The sequence below is a fragment of the Lipophrys pholis genome, assembly GCF_963383615.2.
Source record: "Lipophrys pholis genome assembly, chromosome: 8".
NCBI classification, from domain to species: domain Eukaryota; kingdom Metazoa; phylum Chordata; class Actinopteri; order Blenniiformes; family Blenniidae; genus Lipophrys; species Lipophrys pholis.
Window position 1 is genome coordinate 10690242 of NC_137630.1, and position 16080 is coordinate 10706321.

Sequence of the window (16080 nt, forward strand, 5' to 3'; positions counted from 1 at the left end):
GCTCCCGACACGCCAGGCTCGTGTGCGCGCGCCAGACGCTCTCCGTGGCCGTGGGAGTGAACCGCAATAAGAAATAATTCATGGAAAAGAGGTCGTCGGCATTGAACGGAGCCAGGACCGCTCCTGCATGGTGCGAAGAAAAGCACGAAATATCTTCCAAGTGTTCACTTACATTCATCTTCTGCTGTTTGAGAACGATCCTCATCCACGTCACACACAACAGATTCACTACACAAAGAAAAAAAGAAAAAAAGGTTTATCCTCCAGTTGTTTGTTGTCATCAGGATTCCTTTTTTTAGAAATTTACAGGAAATAAAAATCCTGCAGAGAAAAGTCAACAGTGAAAACTTCAAGTTTAACTGAAAATTAAAATAACTGAAATATACTGCCTTTTTTTTTTTTACTAAAGATATACAAAATAAGTATACATACAAAACAAAAAAAAATTATACTAATAGTTTTACATTCATATCCATATTCACAATCGTTCAGACTGTCTGAAACTTTGTCTGAATGAAACAAACACGCAAAGGAACAAACTAAAAACTACTTAAAATAGACATTAGACAGAAAGAGGCTGTGAAATTGGTCAACAGTTTGGAAACTTCCAAAATTGCAGCACAAATGCCAGCACTTAAATAGAAAAAAAAAATACAGAAATATGCTTCATTTCATCAATACAGTAACAATTAGCTCATCACAATACGTAATTTCACAGTAAAATAATATGAAATAGCAATAAAGTGCAGGTTCTCCGTTACTTCCCACTAAGATTCTTCATATTGTGGCGTTCTCCTCATCCCAGAATTTGTCCTGCTCCTGAGGCACACCCCACTGAGAACCACTGCTTTAAAGAGTATTTTTTTATTCAATTATGGTACTTCATTTCATGTAGTTTGACCAAGACCAGGAAAACAGGAGATGGCTGCAACTGCACTATTGCAATTATTTTTATTGTTATAATAGTGAAGAAGAAGAAGAAGAAGAAGAAGAAGAAGAAGAAGAAGAAGAAGAAGAAGAAGAAGAAGAAGAAGAAGAAGAAGAAGAAGAAGAAGAAGAAGAGGAGGAGTACAGTGCACCTTCTCTCCTTCTATCAATCACATCAGACTCTTCAACCAAGCCTGCTCCCAGTAGACCACTGCACACCACAACCGGACAATATCACTCCACTCCAACTGGACAAGAAGTGGAGCAATAACTACAATAATCTATAAGAACGTATTTACTATGTAAAATACATCCACCCCCATATTCTGTACATGTTCACACTTATAGGCACCGTGTGCATATTTTTCTATTACATTGTATTTTTATCTGCTTTTTTTAGTTCCTGCTATGTGTGCTTCTTTCTCTGTACTATCCTGCTGTACCACTGCAAATTTCTCCACATGCGAGATAAATAAAGGGATATCTTATATCTTAATGTACGTTCTTTCTTCGTGTTATTCATGCTCCTTGAAATGGGTCTTTTCATTGACATTATACGACTTGTTACGTAAGACTCCTCCCATGGATGATCCGGTGCCCCCGCGGGGCGAGGATCGTACCCAGTGAGAAAACTAAAAGTAACAGGGCCTACATGAACGGCGAGGTCTTTGGTGCTTCTGTTTGTGTTGCTGTCATGAGAGCCGCATTCATTTACATTTGTTTTTGATGGGTGCTCTGATGAGCAGCGCATGGATCCTCTTTTTCATTCATTAAACACACACACACACACACACACACACACACACACACACACACACACACACACACACACACACACACACACACACACACACACACACACACCTGGGAGGCATCCGTGCAGTGCTAAAGAGCCATAAAAAGAGAGACTAAGGCAGGACTGAAATGTCCCCTGCCCTCACAGCTGATCCAATAATACTTGCACTACAGTACCTAAAGCTACGCTGAGGAGTGAGGATTACATATCACATCACATGGGACTGCAACAAAAACAACACATCCTGTCAAACAAATAAATTTTGACGGTCTGAGTTTGTTATTATGTAAGGGCGGAATATTTTTGAAAAGTTGAAGCCAAACCACAGAATGAGATTTTGGGGCCTTGATAAAAGTCTCATGTTGCTCCGAGGAAAACATCTATGGGCAGATTCCTTGCTGTGTTACTGGGGGTGAAAGAAAGTTTACTAAAGAGTATCGAATATGCTGCCCTCAGGCCGAAAACGGTCCCCAAGAGAACATTGTCCAATGACCTTACAAAGAATGAAAATGAGAAAAACAACCAAGTGTTTGTAGTTTGTTTACTGGAGATCGCACTGTTTTAGTGATACCAGACTTAACACAACACCGAGACAGGAGCTGGCAACACAATATTCAATTAAAAGTAGAATATTCATAATGTATTCGGGAAACAAAGGGAAGCATTTAGAGTTGTTTTTGCTTACAGGTTTTTATGTTTGTATTTTACTTCCTCAAACCACTGAAATATAAACTGGATTATCTCTTGTGCCTGAAATAAAAATAAAGTTTTACACCGCTGGTTAAGAAGCTTATTTTACCAAATTTCCAACAACAGAGCCAACACATATTTCTTTGATACCTTTTCACTCAGCAACTCCATTTGAATCACATAACAAACTTACAATATTAATTTGATGGCTGTTGTGTGCTGAGAATAAAGAGCCAAATATAAAGCATACTAATCAATTCAAATATCTAAAACAAACCAAACAAAAACATTATGTCTTTAAATCCTGGAGCAGCACTTTCTATCTGGAGTTTGCATGTTCTCTTTGGGTTTTCTCTGAGTGTCTCCTACAGTCCCAAAACATGGGATGATACAGTTTAGTATGAAGAAACACCATTACCAGTTATGCAGTCAGATGTCATGCAATGTGGTATGAAACTGACAGAAATCCCAAATATTATGGACCAATGAGATGCACAAAGTGAGAATATGAGACAGGCAGCCAAACACGGTCACGTTTATGGTTTTATGAAGACAAATAAAAATCCAAAAGAGTATCTTAACAATTATCACAACAGTTTTCACCCTTTATATTCTAGTATTCCCTTCACAGGTTCTTATTTTGGAAGAAATCATATGACCTGCACAAATTACCAACTTGACAGATAAGGTAATTGGATTACCACCCTTCGGATAAATAACAAAAACAATTTAAACATTTAAAAAAAATGAGCACCTGCTGAATAAATGTGGTGGAGGGTGAATATCAGAGTTAAAAGAAATGTGTGAAAGAAGAGGTGAAAAGATGTTGATATTTCAGCGTTAACGGCTCACTAACAATGGTGGCGGAATTTCACACAGTTGAAGAAAAAATGTTTCTGACCTGAAACTGTAATTAACACGACGCCGGTGAACCAGCTCTATGTTTTACTCTATAAATGCGACACTGACAGAATCTCCTTTTTGTTCAGAGCTCCCCCAAAATACCCAACAAATGTATTTGCGGTAAAAAGACCCTTTTGATGAAAACACACTTTGAAAAGATGGAAACGAGATGAAAGAGTGAAAGCTGCAATAGGTGTGTGGAACAGAACACAAAGAGCAACAGCTGTGATGGGAGAGGAGCGGAAAGTTGTTCTTTGTGATGGTGTATGCACGTTTTGTGGGAGCTTCAAAGTGAACCAAGTGCACATAAAGCCTACTTAAAGCACCTTTTCCTCTCAGATAACAGCAGTTTTACATTTAAGCAGCATGACTCTGCAGCCGTTAGCTCTAATCTACATTTTTCTTATAGGCTCTTTTAAGTGTTCATTAAATTGTCAGAATAAAGTGAGTCAGGACGGGTTTAACAAATCGGTTGAAGGCTGCATGAGTTAGTGAACCATTTACACAGTGACAGAGGAAATCAATTAATTGTAGTGTCCTGCACAGAAAAAAAAAAAAAAGCTGATTCTGACAGCACTTTCAGAAAGAGCTTGTGCAACAAAAGAGTTTTAATAAGTTTTTAAGACATGCTGTAGTGTGGCTGCCATCGTGTATCAAATATACTCTTGATAATTTTGCTGCGATGTGTTTTAGCTTTACTCTGTTGTTGTAGTCTACATGTGCACTGTTTCATTTCGTTGAGAAGTGGCTTGTGAGCCTCTTAACAAGTTGTTCATCCTTCATTGAGAATTCAGCCGATCCCTGCTCATTTCCACAGACATGGAGGAAGACAAATGCAGGCATGCACAGTGAGAACATGCAAACTCAGAACTGAAAGATCCTCCAGCCTGGACACAAGTCGAGGATATTTTTTCTGTGTGGCAAAAACTCTAGCTATTACAACTCTGTTGTACACCAAAACATCCTATACTGCTTGGTACAAAATGCAATATGCTTATTCCTTGATGCACTTGCATGCTCAAAAGGAAATTCCCTACAGGACGATAAAGTGTATTTTAATGTATTGCTACTGAAGCAGTTGAGTATTTCTTATTGGCATAATAATGAATGCAGTAAGGCTTCTTATGCATGGTATATTTATGCACCTTATATTTAAAGCAAACATGTACTGTTTACTGACAACAAGCATTAAGGCTTCAGCCTCTCTCTTCTTCGAATTCGGGAGAACTTCTTGTGGCAGCGAAACATAAAACAAACACAAACTGTCCGACTGATTTCCAGAAATAAGATTTTACTCTCTGGGCTGCTGTGAAAAGACGAGATCGACTCTCAGTGTGGACGTGTAGAGGTCACATTGACACACACGCAAAAAAACCAAACCCTAAACTCCTACTGTAGCTCCAGGTGATTTTACTCTGATGAAATGATAATTATGGTATGTACACTGATTTAGGTTTCTACCAAACGTTTCCCTGTAATTCTGTGCCTCAGTCCTTTGAATAAGTCTATCATTAGAACTGAACAAGCCAGGAGAGCCGGAGATCGTGTGATGCTAAGTGACCTGGAAGTAAAAACTAACAGAAGGCATTCCCGCCCACCGGCTCCACTGGCACTAGGTCGCCCCCTCTCTCACCGTTAGCTCCACTGTCTCACTCCACATCACACTCACACACACACAAGCACAAGCACAAACACAGCAGCTCCTTAGCACTTAATTTTTTTTTTTCTTAACGTCCTGTTGATGCACTCTAACTATCTACTTCTCCACCGACACTCGGGGTTGCAGAGGAGCTTTCGAGGTAGGCAGCTCCCAGCCAGGTCTGCTGAGACTGACAAAAAAAGAAGGAGGTTCCGGGCCAGACAAAGTAGAGCCCATTACCTACTCCTCTGCAAGGAAAACCCTGCTGGCTCTGAGCCCAGATAACACAGGGTGGCTGAATGTAGGGCTCACACCGCTGCTGTGTGAAAGAGTTCCAGGAAAACAAGTGTTACAGAAAGATGAAGCACTGACTAACGTTGGTTTTTCTCCACTTTCTTTGTGACGTTTTTGTCCTGAAGCATCTGCAACTGCTGCCAACAAAACTACAGAGTGGTGTCTGTTTCCTCACACAGATATCGACAAACTTATTTTCTCAGGTGACCTTGAAGCCTAAATGTGTGCACGGTTCAGGTTTCCGGGTCTTATCTCGCGAGGAAGCACAACGACTGCTGCCAGGATAAAAGACTGACGAGACGTTCCTACGGTGGAGCGGCACGAGGAGGAAATACAAAGGAGGCCACTCAGTAATGAAAGCTGAGAGATTTGTGAAGACCAGGTCGCTTTATCATTCATCCTTCCCTCGGAGTCCTTAATGGTTTCTCTGCTGCACCAGAGGATCATTCATCTAAGGAGCTGTGTCGGTCTCTTGGCACTGCAATGAAGCACTGAGAGCGCTGCCTGCTCCTCATTTGCATGCAAAGACATGAGTGGAAGGATGAAAACAGCTTTTTGCCTTTATTTCAATGATTTTTGTCTTAAGTTACAAGAGCACTTTGACTTGTAGCCTCTTCAGGTGTCTTTAGCATCTCACTGCAGCTCATGCACGGAACAGTCAGAGATTAATCTCATGTGATACTCATGTCGTCTAAAGCAGACTTCAATTTGCTGCTATCTCGAGGAGAAATATCTATTTCTGATAATGCCATCTCTTCCATTTTAAGTCTGATCTGCCATATAAGTTACCATGGTTACCATATTGTGTCTGTACATATAAAAAGCCAGCTGCTGCCAGCTGAAAAATGGCTGAGGGCAGTAATGAACATTGTTGTGAATGATGAGAAATTATACGGTTTCCACTGTGGTTTCGGAGCAGGTGGCGATCAAGCATCACCGTTACTGATGTAACTGTTGTACATTAGGCTTTGCAATGAGGTCATAATAACCAGAAGTCTCGTCTTGCCATGTGAGACGCATCCTGTCTCCCTGTATTGTGTTCTGCCTCCCTGTGTGCTCCCTCTCCCACAGGATGCCTCTACTTCACTGGGGATAAAAATAGACATATCCCCCCGGTACAGCTTGGGCCTAACTTTATTTTCATAGGGGGAAATGAAAAGCACACATACTGTGCTGGCTGGAGGGACAGAGAGAAAACAATAACCTTCAAGATCCAATGACAAATCAGTTTCTGTCTGTGTAAGAAAAACATGTACGAGGAGGAACAAAGGAGCAAAGAGAAAGGCGAGTTACAAAGGTTCAGACGTCTGTCGCTTTCTGTTCTCCGCTGAGTTCAGTCTCTGGGCTTTAATCTTTTTATTTCACTGGGGTTTGATCTGGGAGTATTGGGTGAAACCAAAAAAATCTGCTTCTACTCTCAGAGTGTAAATATGAAATGAAATACAAGTGAACCAGCAATGTTTTCTAGAGCTCGTATATAATCACATCCTTCTGCCCTGACATGAGCATGTGGATATCGATCTACCAGCCACAGAATTTATCTTCCTCAATCCGTCTTGCGCACACATGCAGAAGAAGCACATGCAAAGAAAATGACAGGGACACAGTCTTTTTTTTTTTTTTCCTTCCCATTTCTGGTTTTTATCAGGCAGTGAGGAATCTTCTCATCTGATGTGGAGACGAGGAGGACAAGGCGGATCGGGGGACGAACCGGAGGAGCAAACGAGAGGAGAAACACATCGAAGGAGAGGAGCAGGAAAGTGACATTACAGGAGAACGGGGACAGAGGAGGACATGTTGGGGAACAGGGGAGAGGGAGAGTATGGTGAGGCAGAGTGAACGCTGGAGTCAGAGTGTGACAGACAGGCAGGCAGATGAGGAGGAGGGGAGCAGAGAGGAAGGAGGGGGTGGGGAAGCAGAAGAGAAGCGAGCTGAGTCAAAACCCCCCGAGCGCCAATGATTTCTCTGTGAAAGACACAGTGCTGAAAAGATGGATAGCGTGTGCCCCCGCTGCCAAAGCATGCTTAAGACAATGACATAATCATCATCGTCGTCTTCATCTTCTTCTTCATCAACATCAGCAGCAGCAGCATCATCAAACTTGGAAGGACGGGAGCCCAGACTCATGCTTGGATCTTTTATTCAGTATTATTCACTCACTTAATCATCATTTCCCCTTCGCTCAGACTATCGCTTCTCACTGACAAGATCATAAAGTCTTCATACTGAAAAAAAATATCTTCTGTGAGCAAAATAGTATTTTTCTTTTACACACACACACACTTTTATGTATGGGGCTATTATAGTCGCAAAGTGACTTGTGCGTGTGTGTGGAGAGATGTAACTTGATTTGATGATATTCATGAGTCTGTCATTCGATTTATATGCCTGTACTTTGATTTGTGTGCAAAATTAGGGAGTGTGTAATTAGATTTGTACCTGAATAATAGAATTTGTGTGTGCCCACAAGGACTTAGTCACCTATAGCTAAGGCGAACACCTAACCCGGTTAGAGTTGGGTATGTCTATTTTGCTACTCTTACTGGGTCTCCTTTGCCTTCACAACAGTAAAGGCCTGACTTATTAAGCTCATGCATAACGCATGATAAATTGCACGTGCAGGAAAATAGACTGCACGCTCGGTTTGCAGGTGAGGTACTAAGAACACCACCAGGAGTGAAAATATGCAAACAACTACATTTAAATGAAGGGTTTGTGTGTTTGAGGCCCTGCTGACATGAGAATGATCAGCTGCAATTATTATTAGCACAATAAACATAATCTAGGAGACGGTTGGTCCTAAAATCAAAATGTGATGTACAACACAAAATATATCTTATAACAAAGTCCACCAGCTGAGGATATGACTCCTCACTAAAACAGCAGCATCTCTGCTGAAGGCTGCGCCACCTTTTCAAATACGGCAGACATTGCACTTTATCGGTTAATCCAATAGCATAAACATATTGATGAAAGCACATGCACTAATTGAATAGTGTGTTATTCTGTACCTCACCAACTTGGAGATTTTTGGGACTAAAGTTTAGACATGCCAGCAGTGGGATTCAAATGAGTTTCTAGGCAAATTTTATCACACACATACAAATATTATTAGGCACAAAAATCTAAATTCGGTATATAAATCTGTGTAGTACACTTCTGAGTAATCACACACACACGCACGCACACACACACACACGTAAAATTGCTGCTTTAATAACCCCATATTCTAATCATCATTAGAAGACGACAAAATATTCCTAACATTAAATACTGCATGTACTTCTTACTGTTACATACATGGACAACCATAAGTGGACACTTTGGTGTGCAGCACAGGAAACAAAAAAGATCACAGGTCTAGTTTTAGCAGGAGGCTACAATCACTGAGCAGGAGAGAGGAGATTTCATCCTTCATACTGTTTACGTTACAGAGTGGAGATAATATACTACAGCTGCAGGTGTTTAAATCAGGAGTCACTGCTGGCGCTCCTTTTCTGCCAGTCTCTTTGCTTTACTCTGGAGGTAGCGTGCGTTGCCCTCTTCGAAGCGCCTCTGTTCCTCCTCTCCTTCAATCTGAAGACAAAAACAACGGGACAAAACGTGTTGTTGTCAGACTCGTTCATCATCACACATATTCAGCACTGGAATGTTTCCTCTCCTGTTATCACATTAGCTGTGGGCATGGAGGCCTGATCCGATTACCCAAGCTGTGTTATTGTGATTGCCATTCATATTCCTGGTGAAACACAGACTGAAAAAGAAAAAGTGAAAATAAAGCTGATTGAAGTGATTTGCATTGACGTACCGTTCTTCTGTCAGCACTTCATTTTGAAATACATATGAATATTAAAATACAGAGTTTTAGACGTTTTACATTTTTGAAAACTGCCATGTGGACTTAAGGGTTTTCAAGCAAGTTGAATGGTAGTTCTTCTATGAATCCCACAGAAATTGGATAAAAGGACCCAGCTTTATCTCCGAAAACCAGAAAATCAGAGGCACAACAGCCTCCTGTGGTGAAGTTAATTATGATGAAGGAAACCTGCATGGTGGTGATGTAAGAGTTGGTGATGTCACTTCTAAAAGAAAAAGACCTGTTGCAACATTGGGGCTTTACTACATAGAGTCCATATGTTCTCCCCGGCTTTCTTCAACATCCATAAAACATTGTTAACAGGTTGCCTGATGATGCTAAACTGCTCGTTGGTGGTAATATGTGTGTAAAAGAGCCTTTTCACCTGTTTACCCATTAAAGACTGTTAATCTGTCCAGGGCGGATGTATGGTACACTGCTCTTTGCAGATAAAGATAAAGCAGATATAGAAGACTGACGGATGGATAAAATGCATACAGTTAAAGACAAATGGCAGAAAGTTTGTCTCGGGAAAGTGATAATGTACCCAAAGACCCAAATAGCAACAGATACAGCAATAATGGTCAATATTGTAATAACTGTGGCCTTTTTCAATGCGATGAAGCCAATAATGTAATAAAATAGTTACATATGTTTTGCAACCATAATTGATAGGGTACAGCATAGTATGAATCCTCAATAAACTCCCATCCACTTTAGTTTTGATAAGCAAACTGCACCAAACCAGCAAAAAACTGTTTTTTTCTAAGAACTATTTGAGTATTATTACAACATTGGTAGCAGTTATTATATTTTGAAATTTTTTTTTTTTAAATGCCACTTCTAAATAACTGATTACATTATTGGCCTCAAACATCCGGTTACATTATTGGCAAGTCTTTTCAAATGTAATGAAGTAATACAGTAATGACTAAAATCATTACATTATTGGCTATTATTGAATTATTGGTTGTTAAATCCTCACCTAGGAAACCAAGATTGAAGTCCAATGTACAACCAAAAGTAAACAGGACTAAATAAACACAATTCTATTAAAAAACACTATATTTATTAAATGAATAAATACTGTGGTGACTTTACTGTTTAGCCATTTGACTACAAGCTTTCACTGTAAGATGTTTAATCTGAAGTTACAGCAGATATCACTCACTGCTGTGCAGCTCTTTCATGCCTGTGTGTGAATAACTTCTTCGTACCTTCACTCAAGACTGTAGCTCAGTTCGGATGTTGATTTGTGGGAGGCTGCACTTGCTAGTCTGTACAGTTTAATTAGACTGCCTGCGACATCAGGACTTAAACAACAATACCACCTCCGGTGACTGTGTCAACGTGTGTGTCTATGGTGTCGTCTGCTCACCCACACCCTCGTCTGCATGCTGCTTTAAAATCCAATCGTATGGAAGCTTTCCCCACTGGTAAAACAGTGCATATAAAAGATGAATGCCTGTATTATCGATACGTTCTGGAGGATTAAAGACTACCTGAATGCAGAGAAAGCAGCTACAAAGCCAACAGATGGCACCTTTAACTTTCTGGAGAGAGCATGGTGGAAACAAGTGTGACAAAACATCATGCCAGCGATGAGCCCGGGAGGTCACGACTGAGAAGCAGTAAGATTATTTAAGGTACAAACACAGCACCAGTGGGACTATATCATCCGTGGAGCAGGTTCAGGAGCATACAGCCATAAGCGTTGTTGTGTTTGTTACGTGCAGGTTATATAAGAGTCAACGCACTGCTCAGTCAGTTTTGCTTTTGCCATTCAGCTGAAAGTAATGAATGATTACAGTTCATTGACTTTAAAAGAGAAAGAGAGGGACCAGTGCATAATTTTACATAAAAATACAGTTCTGAAAATGGGTTTCCCCAAAAGAATTACGATTAATTCTTACTGAGGCCTGACATGCACAACAAAGAACAAGAGTTTTCCCTTTGTGTTGTTGTAGATCACAAATACTTCCACACTGGACAACAAGAGGTGAGAATTGTTGCTAGCTACTAGTCATGGTGAATTTGTGCTATCGTGCATGTTTGTGAACAAATCACGTCAACAATTATGTGTAGTCACGTCTAAAGGCAGACAGCTGCCCAAACATTTGACTCTGTATATAATCAGACAGGAACAATTACCCAGTTAACTCATTTTGAGGAACATATCTACAGGGTCATTTCAGTATCATTAACATTAGTTCAGGTAAGATGACTGCAGGATCCTCACACTTAACGCAGGCTTTATTAATCATCCTGCTTGAGCAGCTCTAAAGTGTGAGCCACAGACATCCATCATCTTCATTAAACACAGAATTAATTTGAAAATTATTTCATCACAAGCTCAACCGTCGTTCAGAAGAACTGCGCCTCTCTAACCAAAGTACATTAGAACACGTTAAGACGACTATTGATCAGTAGAGGGTAATACAATAAAGTCAAAGTGTCTTCTGTTATAGATTGTATTATATGTAATGGCACTGTCTTCAGGCTGTTTATTCCATTTACGCTCATTGTTTTTCTCCTTCAGCCCCCGAGCCGTCCTCTCCCTCCTCCCTGTCACTCAGGCCCCCGAGGACTCGCCTGTTATTTAATTACACTTTTAAAACCATATGGGGTTTCAGCTCGAGGTGGGTAAATGAACAAACTCATTAAACGAAACTGTATACCTGACTACGGCTAACAGTAAACAACAGTTCGACCTGAGTCTGGCATGTAAAGACATGACAGTAACTGCTCAGACTATTGACATATTGACATTTGTACTCTGTTACACTATCGTCTATGAATTGTTAAGGCAAAATTACCCCAGAATGACTTTTTAGTAACCATACAAAACTAATTTTTTTCAGTCTTGTATAAATAAACAAAAGTAAGAAAAGACCAAACTGTTCCAATTTTTGTTATTATTGTAAAAAGATGGTTTTCAGAAGAGGAGCAGACGACAGCGTTATATCACCTGAAATAGAAGAAAACTCACTGGCAACCTGTCTTAAAAAATCAATTCAAGCCCAACACAAGGTAAACATTTTTTAAATAATTATTGGTGTTACTCTGGTGCTAAAATAGACTTATCACTCCCTATGTGTTTTAATAATAGTGTGTATTGTTACTGAGGTGCATCAGTGCTGAACATTTCTGATCCCACATTCTTGCTACATCTTTCTCTGCACTTTACAATAAGTCCATATTTATGATGCTAATGCTCATAAAAATTGTATTTGCACAACTCAATGTCACCAACATGTCCTTTTGATGTCCCCCACGTAATTGGTATTCCCACAGCAGCTCCAGTCAAATGACTACGATTAGACAGGATCTCAGACCACGACCTGTCAAACTTATATGTTGTCTGACTTGAATTTCTCTTATCCAATTTTCCTACTGTGCCTTTCAGGCTGAAAAAAGACCTTCACATAACAGCTCATTTAAATAATAATCATGACATTAGTGTGTTCGTAGTAACATAGCAAAATAATGTTTTTGCCTGATTTGATATCTTTTAAAGCACAAGGAGCAGTGTACAAAAAAAGAAGCAGTTGAAGAAGCAGTTACACTATCAAATAATATACTCTTTACAGATATTCCATCCATCCATCCATCCATCCATCCATCCATCCATCCATCCATCCATCCATCCATCCATCCGATTTCATTCAAAACCACAAAGTGCTGAAGTGTTTGATGGAAAGTACATTGCCACCTGATTCTGTGGGATTCACTTACTGGACACCACAGTTGTGAGTGCAAAAGGTCAAGTCAACCGATCTCAGTTGGATTTGGGAGATTTCAGTCTGGACCAAATTGGGGAAGTGACCTGACAGACTGACACCGCTATTGTATGACCCCAAAAAAATGAACAAAAAAACCCCCAAAACAAAACCTCTTATTCACTTGTGAATAGCAGCACTTGACCGGATGAAAAATCTCTCGAAAAGATTTCCACTGGGAATAAAGAGAAAGATGGACCACAGACTGAAAGAGAAACAGCTGTTCGATTGGGCTCATTGGCCGTCCGTCAGGAGGACAAGTGAACAGAGTGTCACAGACCAAACGGATTGAACGTGGAAGAGGGGCAACACTTGTGAAGCAAATTGCTCAAACAATGCCAGTAAAATACCAAGGGGGTTGTGTTGGCACGAGCTGTTGTACTTGTGGTCATCGGGCGTCGTTCGCTTTGCCAAATGTGGTAAAATGCTGGAAGAAACTGGCTCAAGACACACAGCAGCCATCTGGACTGTCGGGACCCTGCCTGCTAACCTGATAAAAGTTGGTGTGTGACGGGGAAAGAGAGTGAATTATACACAAATTAGGACATGTTAGAAGATCGGGCAAGACATTTATTATTTCATGCTGTTACCGTTTGTTCTGGCTGGAGCTCATTGTGTAAACAGACTTTTCTATAATCTGTTCTCCATCACAGTTTCAGCAACAGCAGCATTGAATAGTTTCGCGTTTTGTTTGTAGCCACGGGCTGCAGTGGCAATAGCTTTTCCCATGGCTTACAATCTGCTGTCTTATGGTTTAAAGGGAAGAATGCTTATGGTCATGTGACCACAGACAAGCTGAGGTCGGCCAACCAATGGAATTGCAGCAAAAACAACTGATGTACCAAAACAATAGTTTGTGAAAGGGCCAATATTCTCTCTTTACTTGCATACTGAGCGTCTTTCTTGAACAGAAACACCAAAAGCAAAACATCTTGATTGTTAGTTTGCTTTGTTTAGCACCTAGAAATGACTGTTAAATGTGGTATGTGGTGCTATATAAATAAAGTTGAACTGAATTGCTTCTTTATTTCCTGAACGTACCGAGGGGTACAGGTTCACGTTACTTTTGCATAATAAAGCAGTTGTTATCACTGATTTGATTAAAAGCAACACATTGCGGGCAAACTTCAAGTGAAAACCCATCATTTTCTACGTTTTCGTTTTCGTAAAGTTTCACGTTTTCACTGCAACATTTTGAAAATGGAAACAACAGAAAAGCTAAAACAGCTGTACTTAGCATGTAGGGCCACTAGTGGGTGCTGTTGGTTGTTTTTGTAATGAAACCACACACATCTGTGTGCAGAAAACAATATGTTATAAAAATTAATCGCGATGCAGAGATCCTGATACCAGCATGGGGTCAGATACTGCACGGAGTACTTGTACTTGTGAAAGAACCCCTGATCCAACCCAGCGAGTACTACATGACATCATGCGTCAGCAATGTCGCCCGCAGGTACGCAAGAGACCACACACCATGTCCGGCGAGAGTCTTTAATAGGAATGAGAATGACAGAAGTAAGACAGACTGTAAATTATGTTCTGCCACAATATCAAGAGGAGGAGAAAGCCAGTTCATACAACACCAGCAACCTAATCAGCAGAGACATTTGCTTGGAGTAATTGGTTGTGATTGTCTTTTATGTTGTAAAAAGCTGATTCACTTAGCGGAGTTCAAAATATTTTGGCAGTGTTATTTGAAAAATTAGTAAATTTTTTACTCATTAACAATAAAGACATTTCTTCTGGTTTTTAATGTATTTTGAGAAGTGGTGACTTGCCAGGTTCAAACACTTTGGCCAAACAGAATATACTTGCATACTGGTGAGGTAGCTATGGTAAAGAAATAATAAGAAAAAACCTCCACCAGAGATAAAGTCCTCATATTGGTGTTGAGCCTTTCGATGAATATTAAAAAGATTGATTTCTGATGGCTGCTGGGATTTTAATCTAAGAACAAAAACTGATCAAGTAATAATGGAACCTAAATACACTGAAATATACCAACAATATCTAATTCTTGTTTTGTCTCAGTTCAATGAATAAAAACATATGGATAGGTTAGGTTTGGTTGTAAATGTATACATACATGTATTGGCTTCCATGCATGTGCATGAATAATGTATTGGTGAAAATCTCCCTGCATTCATAATTAGCTGCAGTTTCATGGACGGAGCTGTGCTCACAACAGACGTCAGGTCGGTCTCTGTGTGGCACGTCAGACAATCACAGAGTCCGAAACATTTGTCGCTCCGGCACGAGTGCACCCGTTAACCCGTTTCTTATTGTCTTGAATGGGAGGCATCTAAAAATAAATGTGCATCACTTCATGTGGACTACAGGAGGTTGCCATGACAACCGGGCTTGTTTTCGTGTCAAGGGAGGCCAGCTGAGCCTCTGCCTGCGAGGAGGGAGGACGGAGGAGAAGGAGGGAGGAGCAATGAAGAAAGGAGGGTACGGAAGGGATAACAGCAAGAAGACAGAAGAAGTGGGGGATGCTGGGAGACGTGAACAGAGGCAAGGAGACGAAGTGAGGGATGGAATCAAAGAAGACAAGATGAAAAGACATGCACAGGAAGAAAAAAGAAACGGCAAGATGTAAAGACAATCAGCCATCTTTTCATTCATACCCTAATACCCATTCATAACCTGCACTCAACCACAGTCCATCCACCATCTTCTGCCACCAGCTGGTACCCAGCATGCACTGGGCTCCTAGTAACAAGACGTCTTTCTAACCTCGAGGTCAGGATATCGGCTTCCCCCGATAAAGTCACCAGAAATCCAAAATCAAAACGCGAGTTAAAGGCGCCGGCAGACGTTTGAGTTTATCTCTATGCATTTATATTCTTTTAGTATTTGTTCAACATACTGCTGCAACCAGCCAAGGATTTCCCCGACGCCCTCCCCGCTCATGCTGTCCTCATGGCCCACTTCAGCGCTGCCCACAGTATGCTTACATTAGTGACAGCCCATCTACAACACCCCCCCCCCCCCCCCCCCCCCCCCCACACACACACACACACACACACAGTCACGTCCACGCAGTCCCAAACCCCCTGCTGAGCTAAAACAGGCAAATCTAAAAATAACAAACGCTGTGAGCTCGATCAGGAGAAATCGAGGATGGGAGAACGGGGGGAGAAAGAACCTGCAGACAGAAATAGCAGGGGCGCTCCTTTCAATCGGGCTATTT

At 40.8% G+C, this 16080-nt stretch overlaps 1 protein-coding gene across 5 annotated transcripts in view; it reads right to left on the reverse strand.

Annotated features, from left to right (window-relative positions):
• Window positions 1–6873: 6873 nt before the first annotated feature.
• Window positions 6874–16080, reverse strand: part of acot7 (acyl-CoA thioesterase 7) — a 58642-nt gene continuing 49435 nt past the window's right edge. For 2 of the 5 annotated variants that reach the window (XM_080469242.1, XM_080469246.1), the window contains exon 10: window positions 7373–8825. In XM_080469242.1, coding sequence (XP_080325368.1) covers window positions 8727–8825 — 99 coding nt within the window. In that variant the 3' untranslated portion in view covers window positions 7373–8726. Of the gene's footprint in view, window positions 8826–16080 lie in introns of all 5 variants that reach the window. The other 3 variants (XM_080469244.1, XM_080469243.1, XM_080469245.1) reach the window with 3 other exon arrangements.